A 26,560-nucleotide genomic window follows, 5' to 3' on the forward strand; every position below is an offset into this window, starting at 1 on the left:
TCCGGGGCGATTCTGTCCCCAGGGTTATTTAACATCTATATGCAGCCCCTCACCCTGCTAGTCCAGAGTTTCAGTCTGGGTCGTCATCAATATGCAGATGATATCCAACTGTATCGACGGACGGACGGACGGATGGACGGACGGACCAGGTGCCTGGAGGCTGTGGTTCTGGTTGAGTTGACTGAATCCAGTAAAAGATGGAGGTCTTGTGGCTGGGCTGGGGAGATCCAGGATTGGGATACCAGTTTCTGACTCAAAATGGCTGAAATTAACACTAGCACCAACTGAAGAAGAAGAGTTTGGATGTATATACCTTTTCTCTCCTGTAAGGAAACTAAAAGGGCTTACAAACGCCTTTCTTATCCTATCCCCACAGTAGATACCTTGTGAGATAGGTGAAGCTGAGAATAAAGAGCATATCCTAAATTTGTAGACCACCCATATATAGAACAAAGAGAACACGTAAACATTGCCTGAATCTGATACATGCTCATGCCTTCCCAGCAAAAAAGCCAAGCAGTATAATAAAGCTGCAAGCAGACAAGTAGTTTAGAAAAATAGTTGTTGAAACCGTGGAGTAGTTCGATGTGTTCATATGCTGTGAATGAGAATATGCTGGTTAAAGTGATAAGTGTGCAGATGGGCTGTTGCGCTGCCAACCTTGGGTGTTAGCGATAGCACAACTTAAGGTTAATTTTCAAATCAGGATGCAAGAAGTCCTGAAAAGAAGAATGTTCTTTTTGTGGTCTCTGCAATAAGTTAAGAACATAAGAAAGAGTCTTGCTGGATCAGACCAGAGTCCATCTAGTCCAGCACTCTGCTACTCGCAGTGGCCCACCAGGTGCCTTTGGGAGCTCATGTGCAGGAGGTGAAAGCAATGGCCTTCTGCTGCTGCTGCTGCTGCTCCCGATCACCTGGTCTGCTAAGGCATTTGCAATCTCAGATCAAGGAGGATCAAGATTGGTAGCCATAAATCGACTTCTCCTCCATAAATCTGTCCAAGCCCCTTTTAAAGCTATCCAGGTTAGTGGCCATCACCCCTCCTGTGGCAGCATATTCCAAACACCAATCACACGCTGTGAAGAAGTGTTTCCTTTTATTAGTCCTAATTCTTCCCCCCAGCATTTTCAATGAATGCCCCCTGGTTCTAGTATTGTGAGAAAGAGAGAAAAATTTCTCTCTGTCAACATTTTCTACCCCATGCACAAGTTCTATTTATTTTATTCACAGAGGATAGTCCAAGCTAGCCTGAGGTTGACCGATCTCAGCAGCTAAGCAGGGTCAATCCTGGCGAGTCTTTGGAAGCGAGGCCTCCAAGGAATACCAGGGTCCTGACGCTGGGGAGGCACGCAGTGACAAACCACCTCTGAATATCTCTTTGTCTTGAAAACCCCACCAGAGGTCACTGTAAGTGACTGGTGTGACTTGGCAGCAGATAAATAATGAAATAACATTTGATCGGGCTGTACAGTAGGTTGCTTAATAGAGTCCAAGTTTTCCTAAAGATAGGTCAGAATCAAATCAAGGATTTAATTGGCTTTCCACCTCTTTTCCAGGCTCCTTTAATTGTCGCCCCCCCCCCTTTTTTTCAGACTGCATTTCAGCTTTAACAAAGATTTGAAACTACCTTTTTTTTTTCATGATCAGTTTGTGCGAAAGTAAGGATTTGGGATTGCTGAAATAAAGGCATTTATTCGTGTATTTTTTTCCTCTTGTCGTTCAGTTTTGTTAGGAATATCGTTTTATAGGATTAAGTAAAGACCGGCTCTCTGGGCTGTAGGATTTGGCGGTATTAAAGTTTGGCCTTGGAGAGGTCAATTACCTTCACAGGAAGAACTGGAACAGTTACAAAACAGATGTACAGACCTGTTAAAAGTTTGTGCTTTGGGGGCTCAAGTTCCTTCTGTGTTACTTTGAATTCACAATTATTTCCCAGTGTTTTATGTAAACACCCAAATATGCTCTATGTGAATTTCTGTGAACTCTTCCTCTTGTACCTTTTTAATACTATAGAGCCGTGGTGGCGAACCTTTGGCACTCCAGATGTTATGGACTACAATTCCCATCAGCCCCTGCCAATTGGCCATGCTGGCAAGGGCTGATGGGAATTGTAGTCCATAACATCTGGAGTGCCAAAGGTTCGCCACCACTTCTATAGAGCTTGAATGGTTCTGTTTTATAGCTTTCTAGCCCCTGTTGAGACCAGTAAAGAAGGAGAGTTTGGATTTATATCCCACCTTTCTACTGGAGGCAGGAGACATCGTGAATGGGTGTCTTCTCCACCAATTCAAGATGTCTCCCTAGCTGTCCAGTAGAAAGGCCCTTCACAGTAAGTATTCAATGGACCCTTCTACTGGAGGCGGGAGACATCTTGAATAGGTGGAGAAGACACCCATCCAAGATGTCTCCCTAGCCGTCCAGTAGAAAGGCCCTTCACAGTAAGTATTCAATGGACCCTTCTCTCCTGTAAGGAGAGTCAAGGTGACTTCCAAGCTCCTTTCCCTTCCTCTCCCCACAACAGACACCTGGTGAGGCAGGTGGGGCTGAGAGCGTTCTGAGAGAACTGTGACTAGCTCAAGGTCACCCAGCAGGAATGTAGGAGTGCAGAAACACACCTGGTTCATCAGATAAGCCTCTGCCACTCAGGTGGAGGATTGGGAATCAAACCCAGTTCTCCAATTAGAATCGCCCCCAAGAGAGCTTAGTTTACACTAACATTAAAAATGGAGGAGCCCCCTGCACCCCCCCCCAAAAAAAAAACTAATGGCCTTAAGAAGCCATGAGAAAGCAAGAAATATACTTTTGGTTTTAAGGTATCAAAAGTGAGCAGAAACATGTCTATTTGCACTTTAAAAGATCAGAAGGCTCCCATCAGGGATTAACTCAAAGGTCCCAGATACACCCCAAACCCACGAAATGAGGCTTCTTTGAATCTTCTTCCCCCTCCCCTACCGATGGATCTTCCCCCCCATCCATGTGATCTCCGCAGGGGGGATCTGAGAATTGAAGGATTCGGCCCTTCCAAACGGTTGGTTCGCGGTAAAAGTAGCCATGGCATTCCTAAACAATGGAGTGCTTTGCAACTGGAGCAAGAATGAAACTAATCTTTTCCCAATGATCGCTGCAACGGAGAAGTACCGTTGGGTTTTGAACCGGCCGACCCTCACCACCCAGTGGGCTACCCGCCCATTTGGGTGAAAGGAATGGCTTCATAAGGGAACTGGGTCCTAAAACCGAAGTTCCTCGGCCCTGGCGGCTCTTCATAAGACAGTGGGAGCAACCTGAGTCCACAAGTGCAGAGGCCAAAATGCTGCATGTTTACTGGGGTTGGCTAAGGAAGTCAAAATAGTAATGGGCTGCTGCCTTCACTCACCGATCAGGAGAAGGATTAAGATCCACGGGTGCCGCTGAAAGACTAAGCGTAGTTTCTTCCGACATCCTCATCAAAAGTAGCTTTGGACCCATCCTTGAGTTGGCAGGCTGGATTGCGTGGAGGCTTGGCAGGCGGAGTCGCGAGCCCCGGGAGGAGGCTTCTGCTTCTTCGGCAGTTGGCAGCCAGGTGGCCAGGGACTCCTGCAATAGAGGCACAATCCCAAACGGCGACGGGCGTTCGACGTAGTCTCGGCCGCCACGGGCCAGTTTCTAAGCGGCAGCCGCATGTTGGCTGGTTGGTTTGAGCGTGGGAAAAGAGCTCCAGCAGCGAATAGGCAAGACGGGCAGCAACCTGCGAGCCGAAGCTCGATCCAATCCGCGAAGTGTTTGCGGGATCCAATAAGGATCACTGTTTCAATGGAGTTTAATATCCATTGCTTGAAAAAATACTGCATTTCATGCGCTCCGGGCCAGTCCGTGGAAGTTTACTGGGCCAGCTGGCGTGGAATTCACGGGCAAAATCAGCAAAGGAGCTGTTGCCCTGTTGGATGGTTTTACTGTAATGGATGGCATCGCTTTCAGCATTGGGATCTTGGAATCGAATGCTAACGCTTTGAGGAAGCCCACTACCGCAAGGGTATCGTCCCCTGCAATTCATAAAGAGAAACAAACCACTCAGCTGCTACCCCATCCAACACCGACCCAATGTCTCGTCTCAGATTTTTTTCGCGGTTCAGAACGATATAGACTGATCATGAAATTCTTGCATATGAGCATCGAGTTGCAGAATAAAATGCAAAAGTAAGGAAGTTTGGACGCTGGTACCATCAAAACGAAGCTGGGATGGGGGGTCTGTAGAACCCTCTTCAATCGCTCTAGGTGCGTGTTAGGGTTGCTGCCGCATGTAACCTGGTTGTTGTACTGGATAGGTAGGGCTGGAGGAGCAGGGGAGGTTGAGGAGGTGCCCCAGGCTGAAACTGGAACCGGGTCATGGTAGCCAGCGCCTCCGGCAGGAGGGAGGGCCGGTCGCGGGGTGAAGGTGTAGGCACCAACTGGGGCTCTAACCAACGTCTCCGCTACGCCGTCATTAGAGTTTGCTCCCCGCTCAGCCACTCGCCTAGCGTGTTAAAGGCATCTTGGTGCGGCGGTAAAGCTGCCCCTCTCGATCCAATTTAGCTCTTTTAAGTCCCGTTGAACGGCTAAAGTCAGTTCATTCTGGGTTTGATGGATTGATGTTGTCGCTGGCTGTAAATCCAGTTTGGACTGATCCAGCACTTTGTCATGAATCGTTAGATTCTGTTGATACTGTTGACGCAACGCTTCTCTTTCACGGTCCAACTCCATTTGGATTTCCTGGCGTTGCTTTTGCGGTCCGCTGCAGACTTTCACGGTCCCGCTGCAGATTCTCGCTACCCTCCTCCCACAGTTTGCGCCCCAGGCAAGTTTACGCCCCGTAGCATGGCTACCGCGACTGTCCCAATTTTCTTTCGAGGGCATGGGTAACGCATTCGATCGATCCAGTTCCTCCTCTGATGGTTTTTCCTCCACGCCCAACTGCTCCGCATGATTTCACTCCATTCGCTCGCTCGCTCTCCCCGGTTTGGTGTGCTGCCGAGGTGGTGTGGAACCCTCTTCCGATCATCGATCCAACCTCGCCATCGCCCCTGCTTCCGCTGTAAACCTGGGACGAGCTCCGCACTATGCCACTGCTGATCTCTGGGAATGTCCTCGGGCATTTGTCCAGGAACCTTTCAATGGATTCTTGGGTGTCAGCATGAATGGTAGATAATCCAAACTCCTCAGGGACTGGCTGCATCACAGGGTTTGTAATCCACACGCTGTCGGGTGGAAATGAACCCGGTCAACAGGCCGATCCATAGATAGCTCTAAAAGTCTCATGCATCTCCACACGATCTGAACCATGTCGATCGGCCCCTAAGGGAAGAGAGGCAGACTCGAACTGGACCGGAGGTCGGGAGAGAGGACCAGCCTAAACCGATCATCTGTCGGATCCTCGAGCCTGGAAGGGAAGGCTCAAACCCTCTATGGGCTACCGCCCTTCCACATGGTCAGGAGTATTCAATCTCTGCATGTTAGAACACCAGAGATCCAAACACAGTCAAGAGAAAAAAAAGAGTTAGATTCCTGCCATAATGTAAGGAATTCCAAAGAGCAGAAATAAAAGGCTTTGATTATAAGTCCGTTTATTCAGACAGCCTTGAAAGCACACACACACGACATGGCAGGAATGAGCATCCCCGCTCAAACAACAGGTTATAATGCTGACTAACCCATCCTTCTGCCCCCGCTCTCATGAGAACGGAATTCTACCATGCAACAGCTGCGAGATAAGCATTCTCACAAGGTTGGTGCAGGTCCTGGCCGGACGCCCGGCCAAAAGAATCTCCTTCAAGGTCAGGTTAGGCTGTAAGGGAAACAAGAACGACTGAGATCCTTACAGGGAGCCAACCAGTTTTTTCTAAACTAAAACCTCAGCATTCAGGTTAAATTGCCGTGTTGGCACTTTGCGATAAATAACTGGGGTTTGGGTTGCAATTTGGGCACTCGGTCTTAAAAAGGTTCGCCATCACTGATCTATGGCTCCCAATCTTGATCCTCCTTGATCTGAGATTGCAAATGCCTTAGCAGACCAGGTGTTCGGGAGCAGCAGCAGCAGCAGCAGAAGGCCATTGCTTTCCCATCCTGCATGTGAGCTCCCAAAGGCACTTGGTGGGCCACTGCAAGTAGCAGAGTGCTGGACTAGATGGACTCTGGTCTGATCCAGCAGGCTTGTTCTTATGTTCTTATGTTCTTAAGTCACCAACTTTCCTATGTTTACCGTCGATAAATGAAAATTCTGCTTTTGAAATGTTGATTGTTTCTTTGGAATTAAAAGAACCTCAAGTTTCTTTGGAATTAAAAGTACCTCAAGAATCCAGCAGGATTCTTCTAACATTTAGTACTTTACAAGCTGGATGGAAACAAATAACTGTTTTGTTGTGGATTTTCCGGGTTGAAAGGCCATGTTCCAGTAGTATTTTCTCCTGACGTTTTGCTTGCATCTGTGGCTGGCGTCTTCAGAGAATCGTCTGAAGTCGCCAGCCACAGATGCAGGCGAAACATCAGGAGAAAATACTACTGGAACACAGCCATACAACCCGGAAAACCCACAACATCCTAGTGGTTCCGGCCATGAAAGCCTTCGACAATAAATATCTGTTTTGTCCACTGTGTGATTTACCTTGTACTGTGGCTGCGCAATATCAAATTCCTCCTTGTCTCATTAGTGAACTCTTCCGCAGGGTCTGGTGATTTTGGGCAGAGTTGTTCTGCATATCAATTACTTTTCCAATAATTCTGCACGGCTCTGGCCAAGGGCATCTCCATCTAATAATAAAATACCTGCCTTGCCATTATATGTACACTGGTGCTGATCTAGCAACAGAATAATGATACCCTATCTTGCCATAATGGAATACCTAGGGTGAGAACGGCCTTTTCTACAAGGGCAGATTACTTTTAAAAGGAAAGGAAAATTCTTAGCCTGCATTTAAAAAAATGTACAACCCATCAAATAACTTTATCCGGAGAAGATACCCCAATTGCATTATCTGAACAGTTCTGCTTTGTATTAAGCTGTTTTAGTAAACTGGAATTTTTATTTTTTTAAAGAATAAATTGAAGGGAAGGATTTTTAGAAACAGTTTCCGTACCTGTGCTGCAGCTTCATTTTTATTTTCTCTATAATATTTTACCGAGAATCAAGGCGAATTACGCAGTGTGACTTAGTGCTCTCTGCAGAACGAAACTTGTAAGAAACGATGCCATAGGGCTAAGCCACACCACAGTTAGATTAAGCCCTCGCGAGTTTCGGAAGTTCGCAGGGCCTGCAATGTTGTTCCACGGGCTTTTGGGGCTGGCTGCTGAGCCCGGTATCTTTATTATGCACTGGCTATATATCTGACCATCTGCCTACCCTCCGTAGGGGTTTGTCCACTGCGGTTTGATCCCAGACTTTTATTATCATTCATTTTTTTGCTTAAGGTTACTGCTTATAGTTTTAATAGTTTTGGTTTTGTATTGTTTTAATTGGGGCTATTCATTTGTTTTATTGTCTTGTTATTTGCTGTTGTACACTGCCCTGAGCCCTTCGGGGGTAGGGCCGTTAAGCAAATCGAATGAATGAATGAATGAATGAATGAATGAATGAATGAATGAATGAATGAATGAATGAATGAATGAATGAATGAATAAATAAATAAATAAAAGGAGAGAGACGCATCTCCCCATGACATGCCTCCAAAGATGCCAACCATAGATGTGGGCATTGAGGGGCATGTTGAGCTGGGGCACTGTGGCATGAAAAATGGCAGCAGGGAAGACAGAACGTTTTAAAACTGATCGCACAGGTAGAGAAGATGGCTTGAAAACGTTTCAGACAAAAGAATCGTTATCGAAGGGGTGTCAGAAGAAACGTTTTGAGGCTGGAAGTATTTCTGAAACCAAACTGGGGGAAAAAATAGTGCAGAACTCCTCAGAGGAAACATTTCATTCCCTGACTGGAAACGTTTTAGTAGCTGGCTCTACCTTAAGAACATAAGAAAGAGCCTGCTAGATCAGACCAAGAGTCCATCTAGTCCAGCACTCTGCTACTCTCAGTGGTCCACCAGGTGCCTTTGGGATCTCACATGCAGGATGTGAAAGCAATGGCTTTTTGCTGCTGCCGCCGCCGCCAAGCACCTGGTCTGCTAAGGCATTTGCAATCTCAGATCGAGGAGGGTCAAGATTGGTAGCCATAGATCGACTTCTCCTCCATAAAGCTATCCAAGCCCCTTTTAAAGCTATCCAGGTTAGTGGCCATCACCACCTCCTGTGGCAGCATGTTCCAAACACCAATCACGCGTTGCATGAAGAAATGTTTCCTTCTGCGGCAGTCAATTTGTAACTGTGCCCAGAGTTCGGTCTCACAATTCCAGAGCTGCCCACGGGCTCAAAAAAAGGTTGGGGACCCCTCTTCTAGACCCAGTAAAATGAATTGAGGTTTCCTCTGTAATTATACAGACTGCTTGGTGGACCGTAATGTTCGGGTTCTAGGGAAAACATACAGGTTCCCTAAAGCAGTGAGATTTTGGGAATTGTGGGGTTTCTGAGGCTCCTTTATTAAAGGGTTAGGTCAGGTTATTTTTAAAAAGTCCTAGGAAGTCAAATTGATTGCTTGAAACCTGGCTACACCCTGGTTTTCAAATGGCTCCGCCTGGACCAAGTTTATAACTGGGTGTATTTTCTTTCCTCGCCCTGCGTTCCATTTTCCCCAGATTCCACTCCTATCTCCTCCCCATAGAAACAGCCCTTCCTGCTGTAATTTATTTAACTCTATATATCCTGGAGCTCATTTCCTTTCTATATTTCAAGTGTCTATCTCTCTGGCTTTAATTATTTGCCAGAGCTGAAGATTATACTGTTTTATATGTTCCCTTTTGGGGAAAAAAAAACTGTTGGGGTCAAAACGTTAGGAGCAAAAAGTACCAGACCTCGGCTGCGTAGCCCGGAAAACCCACAACAGCCTATTGAGATCTATTCTTCTCTTTGGAATCCAACTGTTCCTCTTAAATGTAGTGTCTCATGATTACTGAAATTTTTAACAAAATGTTATTGTCATATTTTTAAAAGCTTTTATGCTTCCTCCCATGTTCTTTTGTAAGTTTGGCCTGTAATTGTCAGTTTATACTTTCTGCACATGTTTAATTCCTGTAATTCCTGCAAGTTAATGCTTTGCAAAACTCAATATTTGAACACTGCGAATTCTCTGCTTGCAAATAGGAGACATTTCATTCTCTGCTTAGGCAAATAGGAGACTTATTTCATCCTCATCCCTTAGCTTCCTGTGCTTTTTAGTATTCAGTCAGTATCATATAGTGTCTTCCCAATAAGCCAATCTCCAGTTAAATGCAGAACCTGTTGGATAAACAAATGAAGTTTAGATAAAAATTTGATAAACCTGTTGGATAAACAAATAACTCCTAGCAGTAGTGGCCAAGGGTGCTTTTTACTAGCAGTAGCTGGTGAGCCAGCTCAGGCGCTTGGGCAAAACCGAGATCTTGCCACTGTGGTGCATACCCTGATAACATGTTGATGAGACTACCGCAGTGTGCTGTATGTGGGTCTGTCCTTGAAGACAGTCTGAAAGTTACAGCATGTATAGAATTGTAAGGCCAGAATGTTTATAAGAAGAAGAAGAAGAGTTTGGATTTATATCCCCCCTTTCTCTCCTGTAGGAGACTCAAAGAGGCTTACAACCTCCTTGCCCTTCCCCCCTCACAACAAACACCTGAAGGGTGGGTGGGAGCTGAGAGAGAGCTCCGAGAAGCTGTGACTAGCCCAAGGTCACCCAGCTGGCATGTGTGGGAGTGCACAGGCTAATTTGAATTCCCCAGATAAGCCTCCACAGCTCAGGCAGCAAAGCTGGGAATCAAACCCGGTTCCTCCAGATTAGATACACAAGCTCTTAACCTCCTACGCCACTGCTGCTCCTTATAGGGGACCAGATCACTCTTGCATTAAGGTCATAGGGGACCAGATCACTCTTGCATTAAGGACCACGTACACCCATGTGACCCAGCCTCTCCAGACATTTTCGGAGGACCTGCTTGAGGTGCCACCACCACTGAGGCTAGATGGGTTGAAACACAAGAAAGGACCTTCTCAGCCACGGCACCTAAACTTTGAAACTGCCTCCAAGGAATATTCCACCTCCCTCTCACACTGCCTTCTGTCTGTAGGCGAATACTTCTTTTTTTTCCAATTTGGTGTTCCCTCTTCATTAGCTCTGTTCCCTTGTTTGTACGCCTGCGTGTTCATGTTTTATTGCGTTTAAAATATTTTAAAGTGCTGCTTCGTTGTTCAGACTGCTCATCTCCTTGGATTCGAGTCCACTGTAGCACTGCAGAGGCCAGCAAGATTTTCAGGATAAGACCATAAGACCAAGCCAGCTGGATCAGACCAGAGTCCATCTAGTCCAGCTCTCTGCTACTCGCAGTGGCCCACCAGGTGCCTTTGGGAGCTCACATGCAGGATGTGAACACAATGGCCTTCTGCTGCTGCTGCTGAGGCACCTGTGGTTTTGTGTAAGGCATTTGCAATCTCAGATCAAGGAGGATCAAGATTGGTAGCCATAAATCGACTTCTCCTCCTTAAATCTATCCAAGCCCTTTTAAAGCTATCCAGGTTAGTGGCCATCACCACCTCCTGTGGCAGCATATTCCAAACACCAATCACATGTTGCATGAAGAAGGATAAGAGCCTTTGAAAGTCAAAGGTCCCTTTTGTCAGATATGAACAGGAACGGAGGTCTCTCAGCCCTTTATTCCAGTCAGAAAGTTGGGGAGGTGTTAACAGGCACTGACGTTTTCTGCCCTTGAGCATTTCTCCACCCTGACCTGGATGGCCCAGGCTAGCCTGATCTCACCTGATCTCAGAAGCTAAGCAGGGTCAGCCCTGGTTAGTATTTGGAACTGGTTTCATCCGCCACGTGCTGTAGCACCCGGCGCCCCAAAGTGGCATCAGCAGGTGAGAATGAGTAGATTTCAGAATGCCTGATGAAGGTCGAAATGGAGGACTATGTGGCTGCCTTACAGTGGCGTGGTGGTTAAGCAGCAGTGGCGTAGTGGTTAAGAGCAGGTGTACTCTAATCTGGAGAACCGGGTTTGATTCCCTGCTCTGCCACTTGAGCTGTGGAGGCTTATCTGGGGAACTAAGTTAGCCTGTGCACTTCAGCACATGCCAGCTGTTGATCACATATCAACATTGGGCTAGTCACAGCTCTACAGAGTTCTCTCAGCCCCACCCACCTCACAGGGTGCTTGTTGGAGGGGGGGAGGTAAAGGAGATTGTAAGCCCCTTTGAGTCTCCTACAGGAGAGAAAGGGGGGGTATAAATCCAAACTCATCCTCCTCCTCTTCTTCTTCGTCGTCCTCCTCCTCTCCTCCTCCTCCTCCTCCTCCTCCATGTCTCTTCTACTGAGACTGTCAACGGCTGTGTTGGTATCGGCGCTTGAGTTAGCTGTGATGCCAGGAGGAATCGGAATGTATGTTTGTTCCTTTATTTGTTTGTTTGTTTGTTTGTTTATACGTGCCTGAAAGATGCACAGTCTGACATTACAGCTGAGCCCTGATCTGGGCATCTTCCATCCCTTGTTTGGAGCCGTCAAGGAAATGAACAGCAAGTCTGTTTTCCTGATAGCTTCCATCTGTCAGATACGTATCCCGAGTGCCCTGTGCAGGTCCAGCATATGCCAGGCTTTTTCTTTGGCATGTTTTGGTTGAGAGCAAAAGGATGGTGAGCGAATCTCTTGCCTTCAGTGGAAGATTAACTTTGGGAATAAAGGAAGGATTTTGGTTGAAGCCCACGTTGTCTTCATAGAACGCACAGAGCCCTTTTCTGGCTAATAGCTCCCCCAGTTCTGATATCCTTTTAGCTGAAGTCACTACGTTAGAAACAAGGATTTAATGTGTAGTCGCCTAAGTGGGACCTCTTTTAGTGGCTCGAAGGGGGCTGAGGCAAGGGCTAGTAGCTGTGTGTGTAACCTCCCTGTGGGGGGTCTGTGGATGGCTGGGGGTCTGATCTATGCAACCTCTGAACAGCTGCTGCGTATCATCCAAGATCAAGATGAACTCCTTACCTCAGAGCAGAAGGAACCCTCACCGTGCATATCCATGGTTCCATTTCCAAGTGACCCACTTAAAAAAAAAAGATAGAACCTCCTTTCAAGTCTATTAAACCTGATCTTCCCGTTAATAACTGCCCAGATCTCCTCATTGAAGCAGATGGAGGAGGGTTTTCAATTCATATTCCTGCCGTGTCCCAGATGCAGCTCCCACGATTTAATTAAGTTTTTCATCTATGTCAACTTCTGCCAGCACTGTATCATAGTTCATGGGCTTGCCCTTCCACGTATTGCAGCATTCAATTTAATCTCAGGCAGTACAGTTCTTGGTTCATCAGCTCCCTGGTGTGGGGGTGGCAGGCAAACGCTGACATAGGATAACAAAAACCTGAACACTTTTTTATCTGTCTGGCAATTGCGCTGCCCCACTCACCAACCCTTGAGACTTGTCGAGAGAGTTAGCAAGCAGGCCACTTGGGGTGATTTGATAGATGTCGTGTGCCGGGACTTTTTTCATGAGGTCCTTCACCATAGCCTGTTGAGAAACTTCATTGTTATGGGATGAGAGGACAGCCTGTTTATGGGCGAAGCAGACAGCAGAAGGTGAAGTCGTTACGGACGACGCAATGAAGAGACGAGACGCAGCGATATCAGGAAACCGGTGGAGAGAAGCCAGCGGCCGATCTAGCTGATCTGGCTAGTCTGCTAGTCTGGCTAGTCTGCCGAGCTGGGGTCCCTGGCACCTTTATTAAGGTTTTGGGAAGGCGGGAGAGGGGGAGAAAGTTGCGCAACTCATGACTCAGCGGAGGGCTGCGTATGTGCAGGGAGAGATGTTCCTGTCTGGGTCGAATCCACATTCAGGTATCTTGTGACCTGGGTGTCTGGGGGATCTCGTGATGGGCATACGTGTGAGCCCAGGAGGGGACAGATGGCGCAGGCATTCCTGTGCACTTTCTGAAGCTCTACTGGGTTCGCTGACGCACCCCTACAAGAAGGCAGGGCCGTTCTTACAGTGGAGCAAAGTCCGTGGGAAGAGCTTGAAGGTAGAAATTCAAAATTGGGTGAGTGGTCAGCCGTGGAGTAAAATGGGTTTCTGTGTAAGCGACTGTAAGTTGATGCAGTTGAAGTTGACTGTGTTGGGGTCTGGGCCATCTGAGCAGGCATTTTTATGTATAGGCTTAGGTGTTTCCACTGTAGCATGACCCCATGATAACTTCACTGCAGAGGTGGAGCGCTCACGGGGACATGTGGGGTCACACGTCCCTGGGTGCACACCAGCTGGTCACGTGGGAGGTGGAGAATTGCCCCTGCACCTCGGCCTGGCCCCACCAGAGCCTCTGCCGGCTGAAGGAGCAGCCTGGCTGGGCTGAGGGGCAGCCCATGGAAGGCTCCCACTGGCTAAGGTAAGTGGGGTGCGGGGGGGGCACAGGGGCGAGGGGCACCCAGAGCAGGTGTTGCCCTGGGCACCATTTCCCACCCCCACGCCTCTGCTTCCCTGTCGGTCACAGACAGTCCAGACCCCAACACAGTTAACTTCAACTGGAAGGTTGCCTTTATTGGGACAGCCTAACGCTTTGTCGAACCTCCTGGTCCTTCCACGGCAGCCATTCGATTGGGGCACACAGTACCTGTTTTCAAAGTTCCTTAAGTGATCACAGATTCAACAAAGACCCCTGCTCTTGTGCCCTTTTCTTAATTTAAATCATGGCCACATAGAAGAGGAGGAGGAGGAGGAAGAGGAGGAGGAGGAGTTTGGATTTATAACCCCCCTTTCTCTCCTGTAGGAGACTCAAAGGGGCTTACAACCTCCTTGCCCTCACAACAAACACCCTGTGAGGTAGGTGCGGCTGAGAGCTCCGAGAAGCTGTGACTAGCCCAAGGTCACCCAGCTGGCGTGTGTGGGAGTGCCCAGGCTAATCTGAATTCCCCAGATAAGCCTCCACAGCTCAAGCAGCAGAGCGGAGAATCAAACCCGGTTCCTCCAGATTAGATACACGAGCTCTTAACCTCCTACGCCACTGCTGCCATTAGCTGCATGAAAATTAGCCATTAGCTGCATGAAAATAAAAAAGAGAAGTATGGTGCTGTGTTGTAGAGCTAACTGTAGTTTAGAGAGTGGAAGATGATTTAAATCAGGGTGGGGGGATGAGATGAACGGGCTGATAACCCCTCCCGTTCCCAATCCAAAGTTTGTAATCCTCTCTAAAATTCCCAATTCTGTAAGTTTTCTGTTGTTGCTGTGGAAAACTCAAAGACCTTCCACGTCCAAGAAAAACGGCCAACATTTTCTGTCTCCCCAGTATAGTAATGTGCTGCTGTTGAGCCACACACTTGATAGAGGTGAGCTAGGAAGACCGTTCCGGCACCAGATGTTGGACTATAATCAGCTCCCGTTTCTGCCAGCATGGCCAATGGCCATGCTGGCAGGGGCTGATGGGAATTGTAGTCCATAACATCTGGAGTGCCAAAGGTTCGCCACCACTGGACTATGACAAGGCAGTTGCCGTTCTTCTGAGGCCTATTTGCACAGTCTCCAAGGGGCGCTGTGCTGCTCAGCTACCTTCAGGCTGCTGTGACAGTAGCAGCGTTGGCAAATTTCTCCTAGTTGTGACTCAAGAGCTTCACCTGATCTTCTTCCTTGTTAGTTTCCCACCCCCTTCACTTCCTTTAAATTTTTTGCAGTTAGTGTGGTTAGATTACTGCTTTTTATTTCAGCCTTCCTTCCTCTCTTCTTAAGCCTGTGCATGACTCTGTGGCTGATGGGAATTGTAGTCCACAACATCTGGAGTGCCAAAGGTTCGCCACCACAGTGATAGAAAGAAGTGGTCATGTAATTGGATAAATTAGGAGAGAAACGGGCAAGGTTTACTTTTTGCTGTAGCAGTACACAGCTCTGTTCTGCGTATTTCACTATGAGCGCATTTACCTGAAAGACTTCCTTAAGAAAATGGGAATTATGCAAGGCAGCGTTTTGGACTGCAGCCCTCCTGGTTGATTTCAAGGGGCCATTTTACATAGCAGAAGTTATTGCATCCATAAATACTGCAAACTGTCTAACGCCTATTTAACCAAACTTCCACTAAACTGTTCTTTTAAGGAAGGCTTGTTTGCGATTAATCTGCATGTTTAGTATTTTAACACTAGTGCACAGCCAGGGCTGGAGTGAGGGGGAACGCCGAATGTCCCTGAAAGCCTCATGCCCCCACACTACGTGTGCCGCCCGAGCGTCACACACCCATACGCTTGGCTTTCTCGCCACTGTTCCTGCGGTAAAGTACCATTTTCTGGAAAGCGACAGCTTTATAACAGGAAAGCAAAGAAAAAAAATCAAAGTGACATTTTGCTATTTGATGTCTGGAAGTTCTTTCTTACCGTTCAGTTGTGCTTTGGATTTACTGAGAGGAATGGCATGTTTGTGCTCGAAAGCCACCTTCTCTGTTTCGCTGTTATCGCAAGTGGGGAACGTAATGCTTTACAGGTGAGAGGACAGAATTTTGCAGAGCAGAGGGTGTGTTCTTTGGCTGAAATGCAGTTGAACAAGAAACGTAAAGAGGGCAACACATTTCAGCTGTATATATGCATGATGGTTTTGCTGTATGTTGTGTGCTATACAGGGAGCCCCAGCGGCCACAGAAGAAGCAGTTACTGTTTGCCCGGGGCGGTGTGTGTGTGTGCTGTGGCTGAGTGGTAGTGCATCTTCTTGCCATTCAGAAGGTTCTGGGTTCAAACCCCAGCACCTCCAGTTAGAACAGTTGTTCTCAACCTGGGGGTCGGGACCCCTTTGGGGGTCGAATGGCCCTTTCACAGGGGTCACCTAAGACTCTCTGCATCAGTGTTCTCCATCTGTAAAATGGATAAATGTTAGAGGTGGGGGTCACCACAACATGAGGAACTGTATTAAAGGGTCGCGGCATTAAGAAGGTTGAGAACCACTGAGTTAGAAGTATCACATGGTAGGGGATCTGAAAGACCTCTGTCTTAAGACCCCCGGAGAGCCACTGCCAGCCTGAATAGACAATTGTTGGATCAGGGACATCAGCCAAGGACATCTCAATTCAACTCTGCAGCGCAAGGCCGTATTCTTAGAACAGACGGTTTTCGTTCTTCTTTCCCACACTAAAGTTGGTCTCACTCGTCTCTTAAATTGCTGTGCTGAATATTGTAAGAGGAACGAACTGGTAATTAACTATGAAAAAACCAAAATAATGGTCTTCGCTAGAAGACCCCCTAGTCATACATGGACCATCAATAACAGACCCATAGAACAAGTTAACCAGTTCAAATATTTGGGCATAACTCTTACTAGCAACCTTAATTGGGCAGTACATAGGAAATTAGCACTCGCTGCAGCTAACAACAGTGCCCTAGCAATTCAGCGTTTCTTTTTCACTGTGGGCCACCAGTATATACCATCCGCATTGAAGGTGTTCAATGCTAAATGCTCAGCTCCTCTATGGAACACCTATTTGGATCGGAGCTATAAACAAAAATATAAACACAGCCCAGTCCCGCTCTTCCACAAAATTATGGGCTTACCAAATTGTGCTTCATATGCAGCCCTATGTTTAGAACTTCGGGCAAATATCATATGCCACGATGGCCTGGCTGAGAACTGTCAGATACTGTCACGGTATCCACTATTTGCAGGATCACTCCAGTTTGTTACACCTCATGCTTTCCGACTATGCAAATTCTAGGTGGCTGAAACTAGTTGAGGGAAAAATCAACACTCTTGGCTTTTCATTAGAGTCGTTAGTCCCTCTTTCCCTATCAGAAGCATATAGCTGCTTGAAAACTAAGCTATTAGAACAAAAGTATCGGGATATGATAACAGCTCTTGAGGAAAACGGTTCCCCTGACCCTGCTTATTCCAATTGAACAAGGACACATGGCCAATTATTTACAGTGGATCACCAACCCTAAATTAAGAAGAGCTTTAACACTGGCCAGATTCAATCTAATGCCTTCTATGCTGCTCTATGGCAGATATCAACAAATTGATAAACAGAGGAGGCTATGTCCATGCAATATGGGTCAGGTGGAGACACTCGATCATACCCTCTTTCATTGTGTAAGGTTTGCAAAAATCAGAATGTCACAATCTGCACTTATTCCATTTCTGTATAACAATCTAACTGATGCTCTTAAGATACCTATGCTTTTGAACAACATGGATCCCACAGTGTGTGAGAATGTAGCAAAATTTCTGCTAACAATAATAGACGTAAGTCTAGATGAATACCAACCAATGTCTATGTATTATGACCACATATAGCCAGCAGTAATTTTTCTAGCTTCTGTCAGTATCCGATGACGTTTAAGTGAGTTAACTTAGCTGAAGGAATGTCCTATAGTTACAGAAGGACCATGTATATATTTTAGTATTTAGTATTTTAGTACCAGTGTCTATAATTGTGAGCAATAATGGGCAAATTTTGTATGCTGATTTTGTATGTTTATTTTATGCCAATAAAGGCTTGTGATTTGATTTGGATCAGGGATCTGATTCAGTCGATTACTGTGGAAGTCCACCAGTGGTTGTATTGCATCCATTTTATTCCATAAAATGTACCACGGAATTAACACACAGAAAGCAAATAATCCTTCCTCTTTCTTTTATGTCAGATGTTATTAGTCCCTAAAATGCTTACAACAAAGAAAAAGAAAGATCAGAAACTATAAAAAAATATGCTTACCATAAGGACTCCCAATTTCATCTACATCAAGTGTGAACAATAAAAATTAATATCTCTTGCTCTTTAACTGCATACTTAAAGTTCTAACTTAATAACCACTACTGATAATTAAAATTCTTTTCTCTGTTGAGTCTTACAATAACTATCTGCGAGCCTTCAAAATCGCTAATTACCATTTTACTTTCTTTTGTTTTACCCGAGGAATCCATCAACTATTTCCAAATGTCCAAAAAATTTACTAAACTCCTTTCTTTAAGAAACAAAGTGAATTTGGCCATCTCCAGCAACTCCAAAACCGTCACCGGCTATTCTTCTATTGCAGATATATTTGAAGATTTCCGTTTTTGTACATAAAGTATTCTTGCAGCTGATGTCATTTATAAAAACAGTTCCATTTTTTTCCTCCACAGCTCTGTCCATAAGTCCCAACAGGAAAGATTCTGGTTTCAATTCTATATACATTTTTATATTCTGTATACACTTTTAGATATGTTACGCTTGATAGATATGTCTTTAAGAACATAAGAACTAGCCTGCTGGATCAGACCAGAGTTCATTTAGTCCAGCTCTCTGCTACTCGCAGTGGCCCACCAAGTGCCTTTGGAAGCTCACGTGCAGGATGTGAAAGCAATGGCCTTCTGCTGCTGCTGCTCCCAAGCACCTGGTCTGCTAAGGCATTTGCAATCTGAGATCAAGGAGGATCAAGATTGGTAGCCATAGATCGACTTCTCCTCCATAAATCTGTCCAAGCCCTTTTTAAACCTATAAGCATAAGCATTTTATTGTCATTGTGCACACACAACGAAATTTACATTTCCAGGTTACTATCCAGGTTAGTGGCCATTTGTACATATTTGCTAATTTACTAGGTCTCATATACCTTCAATGCATCATTTTATAAAAAAATTATTTCAGATTAGAACTCAATGTAAACTTAAGACCCCTTGACCGCATATTCTCCCATTGGTCTATTTGTATATTATATCCAAACCATCCTTTCTCTTAAGCAGTCACACTGATGATAATTTTCTGAGAGATGATGAGAGGAGGACACAAATGCTTGTGGCTCACAGATCTCCATGCTGGGTGACACTTGGCTTGACGACATTGTATATGAAAGGGATCTGGGAGTCTTAGTAGACCATACACTGGAACAGAAGTCCAGTAGTTATTGATCACGTGGCAGCCAAGAAAGCCAATGCTATTTTGAGTTGTAACAATAGGAGTATAGTGTCTAGATTGAGGGTTGTAATTGTACCTCTCTATTCTGCATTGGTTAGACTTCACTTGGAATATTGTGTACAGTTCCGGGCACCGCAATTCAAGAAGGATATTGACAAGCTGGAACGGGTCCAGAGGAGGGCAACCAAAATGGCAAAAGGTCTGGAATTCATGCCCTATGGGGAGAGACTTAGGGAGCTGGGAATGTTTTGTGAAGAGAAGGTGAAGAGGTGACATGATAGCCCTGTTTAGATATTTGAAGGCATGTCATGTTGGTGAAGGAGCAAGCTTTTTTTCTGCTGCTCCAGAGACCAGGACCAATGGGTTCAAGGTGAAGGAAAAGAGATTCCACCTAAATATCACGAAAACCTTCCTGACAGTAAGGGCTTTTTGACAGTGGAATGCCCTACCTCGGAGTGTGGTAGAGTCTCCTTCTTTGGAGGTTTTTCAACAGAGTCTGGATGGCCATCTGACAGGAGTGCCTTGATTGTGTGTTCCTGCATGTCAGGGGGTTGGACTGGATGGCTCTTGTGGTCTCTTCCAACTCTATGATTCTATGCTCATATGCTAACCAATGTTTGTTTCATTTAGGTGTGGATCTGACGGGGACGGAGCCCAGCAGCTCTGACGGCAGAATAGAGAGAGTGGACCTTTACGGCAGTGTCGACGAAGCACTCCTGGGAGGTGAAGCCAGCTATCTCTCTCAGCCTCTCACCCCAGAGAAAGAGGACGCACTTCAGGCCGTGGCGGTTGCTAACCTGCGGGCAGCCTTGATGAGCAAGAACAGCTTGTTGTCTTTGAAAGCTGACATGCTGGGAGAGGAGAGCTCTCTGCTCTTTGAGTACTTACCCAAAGGCACACACTCGCTATCTTGTAAGTTGCTTTTCCTGTCTACATTGCTGAGAGGTTAACGGCGTGCATAAAGGAGTTACCAAGCAATAACGCTCGGGTTGCTCTAGATTTATCTCTGCATCATTGTGTTTGTGTACGGTGCGTCCAGGACTGATGTTAACTTTGTTCTTTGCCAAGGGCTTATTGAGCTGCAGCGCTCAGCCTCGTTCCGTACAAAAACAATCCAGTGGCAAAGGAGACCAGATGTTAAGGAGAAGGATTTTAGCTGGTCTGTCTCCCACGATTTAATTTTTTAAAGGTGCCAGAATTGGCCCCGTCAGCGTGAGCCCCTACCAGCACTTAACACCGCGTGACAAACCCTGGATTGCCAGCCAGACTCAGCTTTGAGGAGACTGTCATCTAACCATTTTTGAAGTTATCCTGTTCGTTCAGTTTGAAAACATTCGCCAATTCAAAACAAAGAGCTGACATCGGGGCTCTTTGCTGCACAGTGATGCGTGAGTGGGGATCCTTCAAAGCCCTCCGCTGTCCCTCGCGCCCGGCACCTTTGCTGAAGTTTCCCAGGCCTCGCAGCTTTTCCTAGTTCTCTTAACTCTGCCCATCAGCTCCCTCATAAAGGCACACAGTTGCAAGATTGTTGGCTTTGTTAAAGCCTTTTAAATCGTAGTTGTATCAGTATTGCCATTATTATTTTTTTTGAATTGTTTTTATTGCTCAATTTCAAAAAGAAATACAAGAGGAGGAAGTTTGAAACACACAAGTATAGCATAATTGGAGAAAAAAAAGTGATACAATAATTATACTATACATTAAATCAACTCCATTAGGTGAATTATTCTCCAAGAAGAAGAAAAAATTTCATGTGTATTTATCACAATTGTCATAATTAAGTACCCACCATATCGCTTCCCCTCTTCCCCTCCCACTGCTCCCCCTCCCCCCCTTCCCCTGGCTTCCACTCCAACTGACTCGTGTACAGCGAGCCTTACTTTATTATTCTCTATAACTACATAGTTAAAAAAAAACATCTGCTTTGTTCAAAGTAAAAACAAAAAACAAAGCTGTCTTAGGAAACAAAAGAAACTTCTATATGTTTAAAAGGAAGAAGAAGGTTTTTTCCTCCTAAAAAGTACATTTCTAATTTATTATAATTATAATGCTATGTCTTATTTATAATGGATCAATTACAACATTATAAGTAGATGAAACAAAGTCTGACCACGGCTGCCATATCTGCTGGTAATATTCTGACGACCTGTTATTTAATTGAAAGGAGAGTCTGTCCATTTTATTTAGTTGCTGCATCTTGCAGATCCATTTAGTTGCTGCATCTTGCAGATGCCATTATTGAAGTCCCTTTCCAAAAGCAATGCTCCCTCCAAATGAAAAAGGCAAAGCAATTCCCTAGACCAGGGGTAGGGAACCTGCGGCTCGAGAGCATGCGGCTCTTCTGCCCTTGCACTGCGGCTCCATGAGCCGCGCCGTGCCGCCAGCTTCATCCTTGCCATGCAGGTGGCAAAGTGAGGCGCCCTAATTGCCCGCCAGCTGGCTGGGCCAGCCCGCGGGCTTCCCCTCTTGCCCGTTGGGCCCAGGGCGGTGGCTCAGCTGACAGCTGGCCGAGGGCCGGCCCCGGCCTGGCCCCATCCTTGCCGCCCTGCAGGTGCAGCCAGAGGCATCCATCTTGCAGCTTCTCAGAATGAGCCGAGTAAAAGGTTAAAAAACCCAATATATACAGTGTAATCTTTATTTTAAATGTCAAAAATTATTTGTGGCTCCAAGTGTTTTCTTTTCCCGTGGAAAACGGGTCCAAATGGCTCTTTGAATGTTAAAGGTTCCCTACCCCTGCCCTAGACCAGTCTCTGCCATATCCCTGAGCTGATATTCTTTGTCCCCTCCACACCCACACATACTTGCTGCTGCTGCCACGACAGGAGAAAAAGGCTTGTTATTTCGATATTCCTTGGTATTTTGATATTCCTGCATTAGATCTACCCCACATCTGCTCCCTGCCATCCCTAGAGAGAGAGAATGAGAGAGAAAATGTGGATTCACACCCTTCCTGGAAAAGGGGGGCTGAGTGCACAGGAACATCGGATGCACGGTGGGACCAAGTACTCTCTGTTGTTATTATATCAAGAGATTGATGTGAGAATTTAGAGGTTGGTGTGTTTTGGCTGAGCCAGTGTGGTTGAGCTTTTTTCTTTGACTTCCACTTACTGGCTTCCTAAAGATACTGGCAGGATGCGTAGGAAGCAGGAAGAAGTTAGCAACATGGAAGAGGGGCAAGGGAGAAGAAGTGGATGACAGTGTGAGGGAGTGGGAAGGGTTAAGCTAGGTAGGCTGGCTGTCGGTGGAAGGAAGGTGTCCAGGGCAAAGCTGTGCTCACTGGAAAATCTGCTCTGCCCTGGCACTGAAGAAAGTTAAAGTCACGCTAGAAGTGGTATTGCTTGCCACAGAGAAAACAGAAAGTGAAAGCGGGACTCCAGAAAATACGTCCATAGAAATCTTGCCACGATGGACATTTGCCACTGCACCACGGCAGACACCTCGTGCATAATCAGCCAGAGTTTGGCTGGCCATCTGTAGTTTCGTCGTGTGCATTAAAGTCACATTTGATGTATTGAATATTTATGCATTTATACTGTTCATTCTTCTCGTGCATGTCCACGCTTCTTACTGGAACAGTGAATATTGTCTACAATCGTGTGCTTTATTGCATTGGTTCTTATTGTGTGTCCAGGTGGTGTTTTCAATTTGCAGCATACGATACACCCCTGTTTTTGATTAAACATTCTTGCTCTAGTATAATTTGTTTCTAAGCTCCTTGAGGGCGTTCGTTTCTGTTTCCTCTTGCAGTTGACAGCCGGCCATGATAGTTATGAGATGTCATTAAAAAAAAACAGTTAAAAATTCTACAACAGTCGAAAGAAGTAGCTCTTTACTAGTCTGAAAGTGAGCTAGGATGTTCTTAAAATTTGTACCTGTAACAGTGTATTTCATTAAAACAACCAAAAATGCATAACAAAAAGTGCCAATCCCGTTATAAATGCAGCGGAAATTAAGAGTGCTATCTGCCTTGTGAAGTTATCTTGGGTCGGCTACCCACATCTGCAAAACTGAACGAACAAGCTAGTTTGTACTGTGACTGTGAGAATGAATTGAATATATAAGTAATTTTGCCAATCCTGTGCTTGAACGAGCACTTAAAAACAGTTTCCCCATGATTTAGAATACCTATTTGAACAGCTTAACTATTCCAGTTGTTTTTTTCTTTCTTCGTACTTCTCTCCTGTGTCTCAAACTGTTTATGGCAGCAACTTATAAAAGGGTTTGTGAATCAAGTGATGGTCACTTAATAGAATATAAAAATTCAATAATGATTTTTGTGTCATACTTTCAGTTGCTAAGGGGATATGTTTTTCATAAGTAGCTGTCCTGTAAGAGGTTTCCAGTTGTGAACAGATGTCACTTTTGCCCTCTCAACTTTGAGAGGAGTGTATATCTTTTTGCTTTGACACCGATATTCCAGTCTTTCTTATAATAACTCTTCTTTGTTGGTTCTGCAATTCAGGGTACACTTCTTATTTATTTAGGTTATTTATAGTCTGTCTTTATAGCTGCGACTCGAGGTGGATTATACATTGTAAGTCAAGTACAGTCAACAGGGTGGAACATCCAATGAACACTTTAGTTGGGTTTGGACTACAGAAATCTGGAAACAAACATGAGTCTCAAACAGAGCGGAAACAAAGCACGAACTGTTCGGCATGATACATTAAGTGGAGGAGAAACTAACTTGCTCTAAGCTTACTTCGCTCTCGGACCAATTCATTACAGTACAGTTCTATTTACCTGTGCAAAAGTCCCATATTTCCACTTTACGTAGTTTGCAGAAAGCTGGCAGCCTTCCTAACTCTTCAGGGAGGCCATTTTCTAAGGTGGGGGCCCAACAGAGAAAACATAAATTTGGGTGGTTGTCAGTTTTGCCTAGTGTGACCAGACGTCCCTCTTTTGGCAGGACAGTCCTGCTTTTAAGCAATTTGTCATGGTTTTAAATCTCCACGATTTTGGAAGGCTGCCACTGCCTTCTGAGGCTCCTTTCCGCCCTATCACAGGGGTAGGAAACGGAGGCGCCCAAAATAATCTTGGCGCAACCTAATGACTGGAGGCCGGGAAGCAGGGAGGCAGCCCCAAAGGCAGTCGCGGCTCCTGCAGCATCTGGCGTGCCGCTTTCAAAAGGTGAAAATCTGGTCACCTTAGTTTTGCCTGTTTGTAGGACGTTGCCTGCAGAAATCTCTGCTAAGTTGGCGTGGTGGAGCATAGGGAGAGTTTTGCATAACTCTAATTTATAGTCAGAATTTACCTAGCATCTCAGGGTTTTGCCCTGTAAATCTCAGGTGTCATAATGCAGCGAGTAGTGGTTCATTTGGATACTTAACACAGATCTCAAAATACTGAATTGGTTTTTCCTTATTGGCTGTTGTGAGTTTTCTGGGCTGCGTGGTCGTAGTTTGGTAGTTTTTGCTCCTAACATTTTGACCGCATCTATGGCTGGCATCTTCAGAATATGTCACAGCGCTGAGAGAAGGAGATCTCGCCCTGACATAACTCTGAAGATGCCAGCCATAGATGCAGAGTGAGCAGCATATGCTTTAGGCCAGGAGGCTCTAAGGAGGAGGAGGAGGAGTTTGGATTTATACCCCACCGTTCTCCCCTGTAAGGAGACTCAAGGTGGCCTACAAGATCCTTTCCCTTCCTCTCCCCACAACACACACCTCGTGAGGTTGGTGGGGCTGAGAGAGTTCAGAGAGCAGGAATGTAAGAATGCGGAAACAAATCCAGTTCACTAGATAAGAGTCTGCCACTCATATGGAGGAGTGGGGAATCAAACCCGGTTCTCCAGATTGGAATCCACCTGCTCTTAACCACTACACTACGCTGGCTCTTGAGTATGGGGGGGGGGGGGCGGGTCTGTCATTATGGTTTTGTCCTCACTGAGCTTAGAGGCAGGCCTTTTTCGTTACAGTTTTTTAAAGGTAAAAAATACATTACAATTAGTTTTAAATTTTTATAGCTTCAGTTTTTGTTTTTAAAAAGAACCAGGCTTGAAATGAAATGTGAACTTTATGAACTTTATGACTTACGAACTTAGGGGAAAGCCCTATGGAAAGAAAAACATAGCGGGAGAAAACTTCAGTATCCAGGACAGCAGCTTGTATATTTATGTTGTGGCTTCATATTGGCAGAGAAGCCCTGGCAAAGTACCTTAGATGTCATCCATTGATCCTTCTGTATGACCATTAACTCCAATCTTATACCTACCGTGTTTCCCCGAATATAAGACAGTGTCTTATATTAATTTTTGTTCCCAAAGATGTGCTATGTCTTATTTTCAGGGGATGCCTTATTTTTCCTGTGTTCTGTCGTCGGGCATGCATTCACAAACAAAAACTTTGCTATATGTCTTACTTTCGGGGGATGCCTTATATTTCGCACTTCAGCAAAACCTCTACTATGTCTTATTTTTCGGGGATGTCTTATATTAGGGGAAACAGGGTAGTAACATCCTCTTCTCTGCAATTGACTTGCTACACTAAGGCCTGTTATGCATGGAGCACTTTCCGCAACACTCCGCAGTGCGTTTGCTGTGGGGTCTCCTTGCATTTCCTCATCTACATGCTAGAAGGTGCCCCCGCCCCCCCCCTCCCCCGCCGGCTGGGCAGCTCGCATGGCTTCCCTGCCCCCACTTCTGGGTTGCTCCTTGACGAGCGCAAGATAAACTTATTATACGCCTTGAGAAATCAGATACTATTCAGATTTGAATCAGTGTGTTTTTACGGTTCTGCGGTAGAAGTAGCGGTCAAGTCACAGTTGACTTACGGCAACTGTGGTTCTAACAACGTATTTGTATACTCTTTTAACGTGTGTGTGTGTGTGTGTGTGTGTGTGTGTGTCTGCATCAAGTCAGAACTGTCTTATGGCGACCCCAAGGGGTTTGGCCTATGCCTGTCTCTGCGTGGGCTGAGAGGGTTTGGAAATGTCTACAGAATGAAAGGCACAATGAAGAGCGAGGGGGTGTTGGTTCAGCTAGCTCACAGGCCTCTCAAAGGGTCAGATCCAGCCCCCGGGACACATGCTCAACACCCCTGTCTTAAGGAGTAAAGGAGGAGAAACTGCGTGCCTCGTGATTTGACCCAGTTTGAATCAGCGTGGTGTAATGGTTAAGTAGATCAGTGACTCTAATCTGGAGAATTAGGCTTGATTTCCCACTCCTCCCCATGAGCAGCAGACTCTTATCTGGTTAACTGGATTTGTTTCCCCACTTCTCCACATGAAGCCTGCTGGGTGACCCTGGGCCAGTCACAGTTCTCTCAGAACTCTCTCAGCCCCATCTGCCTCACAAGATGTCTGCTGTGGGGAGAGGATGGGAAAGGAATTCGTAAGCCACCTTGAGTCTCCTTACAGGAGAGAACGGTGGGGTATAAATCCAAACTCCTCCTCCTCCTCCTTAGAGCCTCCTGGGTCTAAAGCATATGTTTCGCCTGCATCTATGGCTGGCATCTTCAGAGTTATGTCAGGGCGAGATCTCCTTCTCTCAGCGCTGTGACATATTCTGAAGATGCCAGCCATAGATGCGGTCAAAATGTTAGGAGCAAAAACTACCAAACTACGACCACGCAGCCCAGAAAACTCACAACAGCCAATAAGGAAAAACCAATTCAGTATTTTGAGATCTGTGTTAAGTATCCAAATGAAC

General features: G+C 45.8%; 1 protein-coding gene across 6 annotated transcripts in view; it reads left to right on the forward strand.

The window, feature by feature from the left end:
- Positions 1–26,560, forward strand: part of ZBTB46 (zinc finger and BTB domain containing 46) — an 89,969-nt gene that overhangs the window by 27,107 nt on the left and 36,302 nt on the right. For all 6 annotated transcript variants that reach the window (XM_048498159.1, XM_048498161.1, XM_048498160.1 and 3 more), the window contains one exon: positions 19,543–19,824. In XM_048498159.1, the coding sequence (XP_048354116.1) occupies positions 19,543–19,824 (282 nt within the window). The remainder of the gene's footprint in view (positions 1–19,542; positions 19,825–26,560) is intronic.

Source organism: Sphaerodactylus townsendi, linkage group LG05 (assembly GCF_021028975.2).
Source record: "Sphaerodactylus townsendi isolate TG3544 linkage group LG05, MPM_Stown_v2.3, whole genome shotgun sequence".
NCBI classification, from domain to species: domain Eukaryota; kingdom Metazoa; phylum Chordata; class Lepidosauria; order Squamata; family Sphaerodactylidae; genus Sphaerodactylus; species Sphaerodactylus townsendi.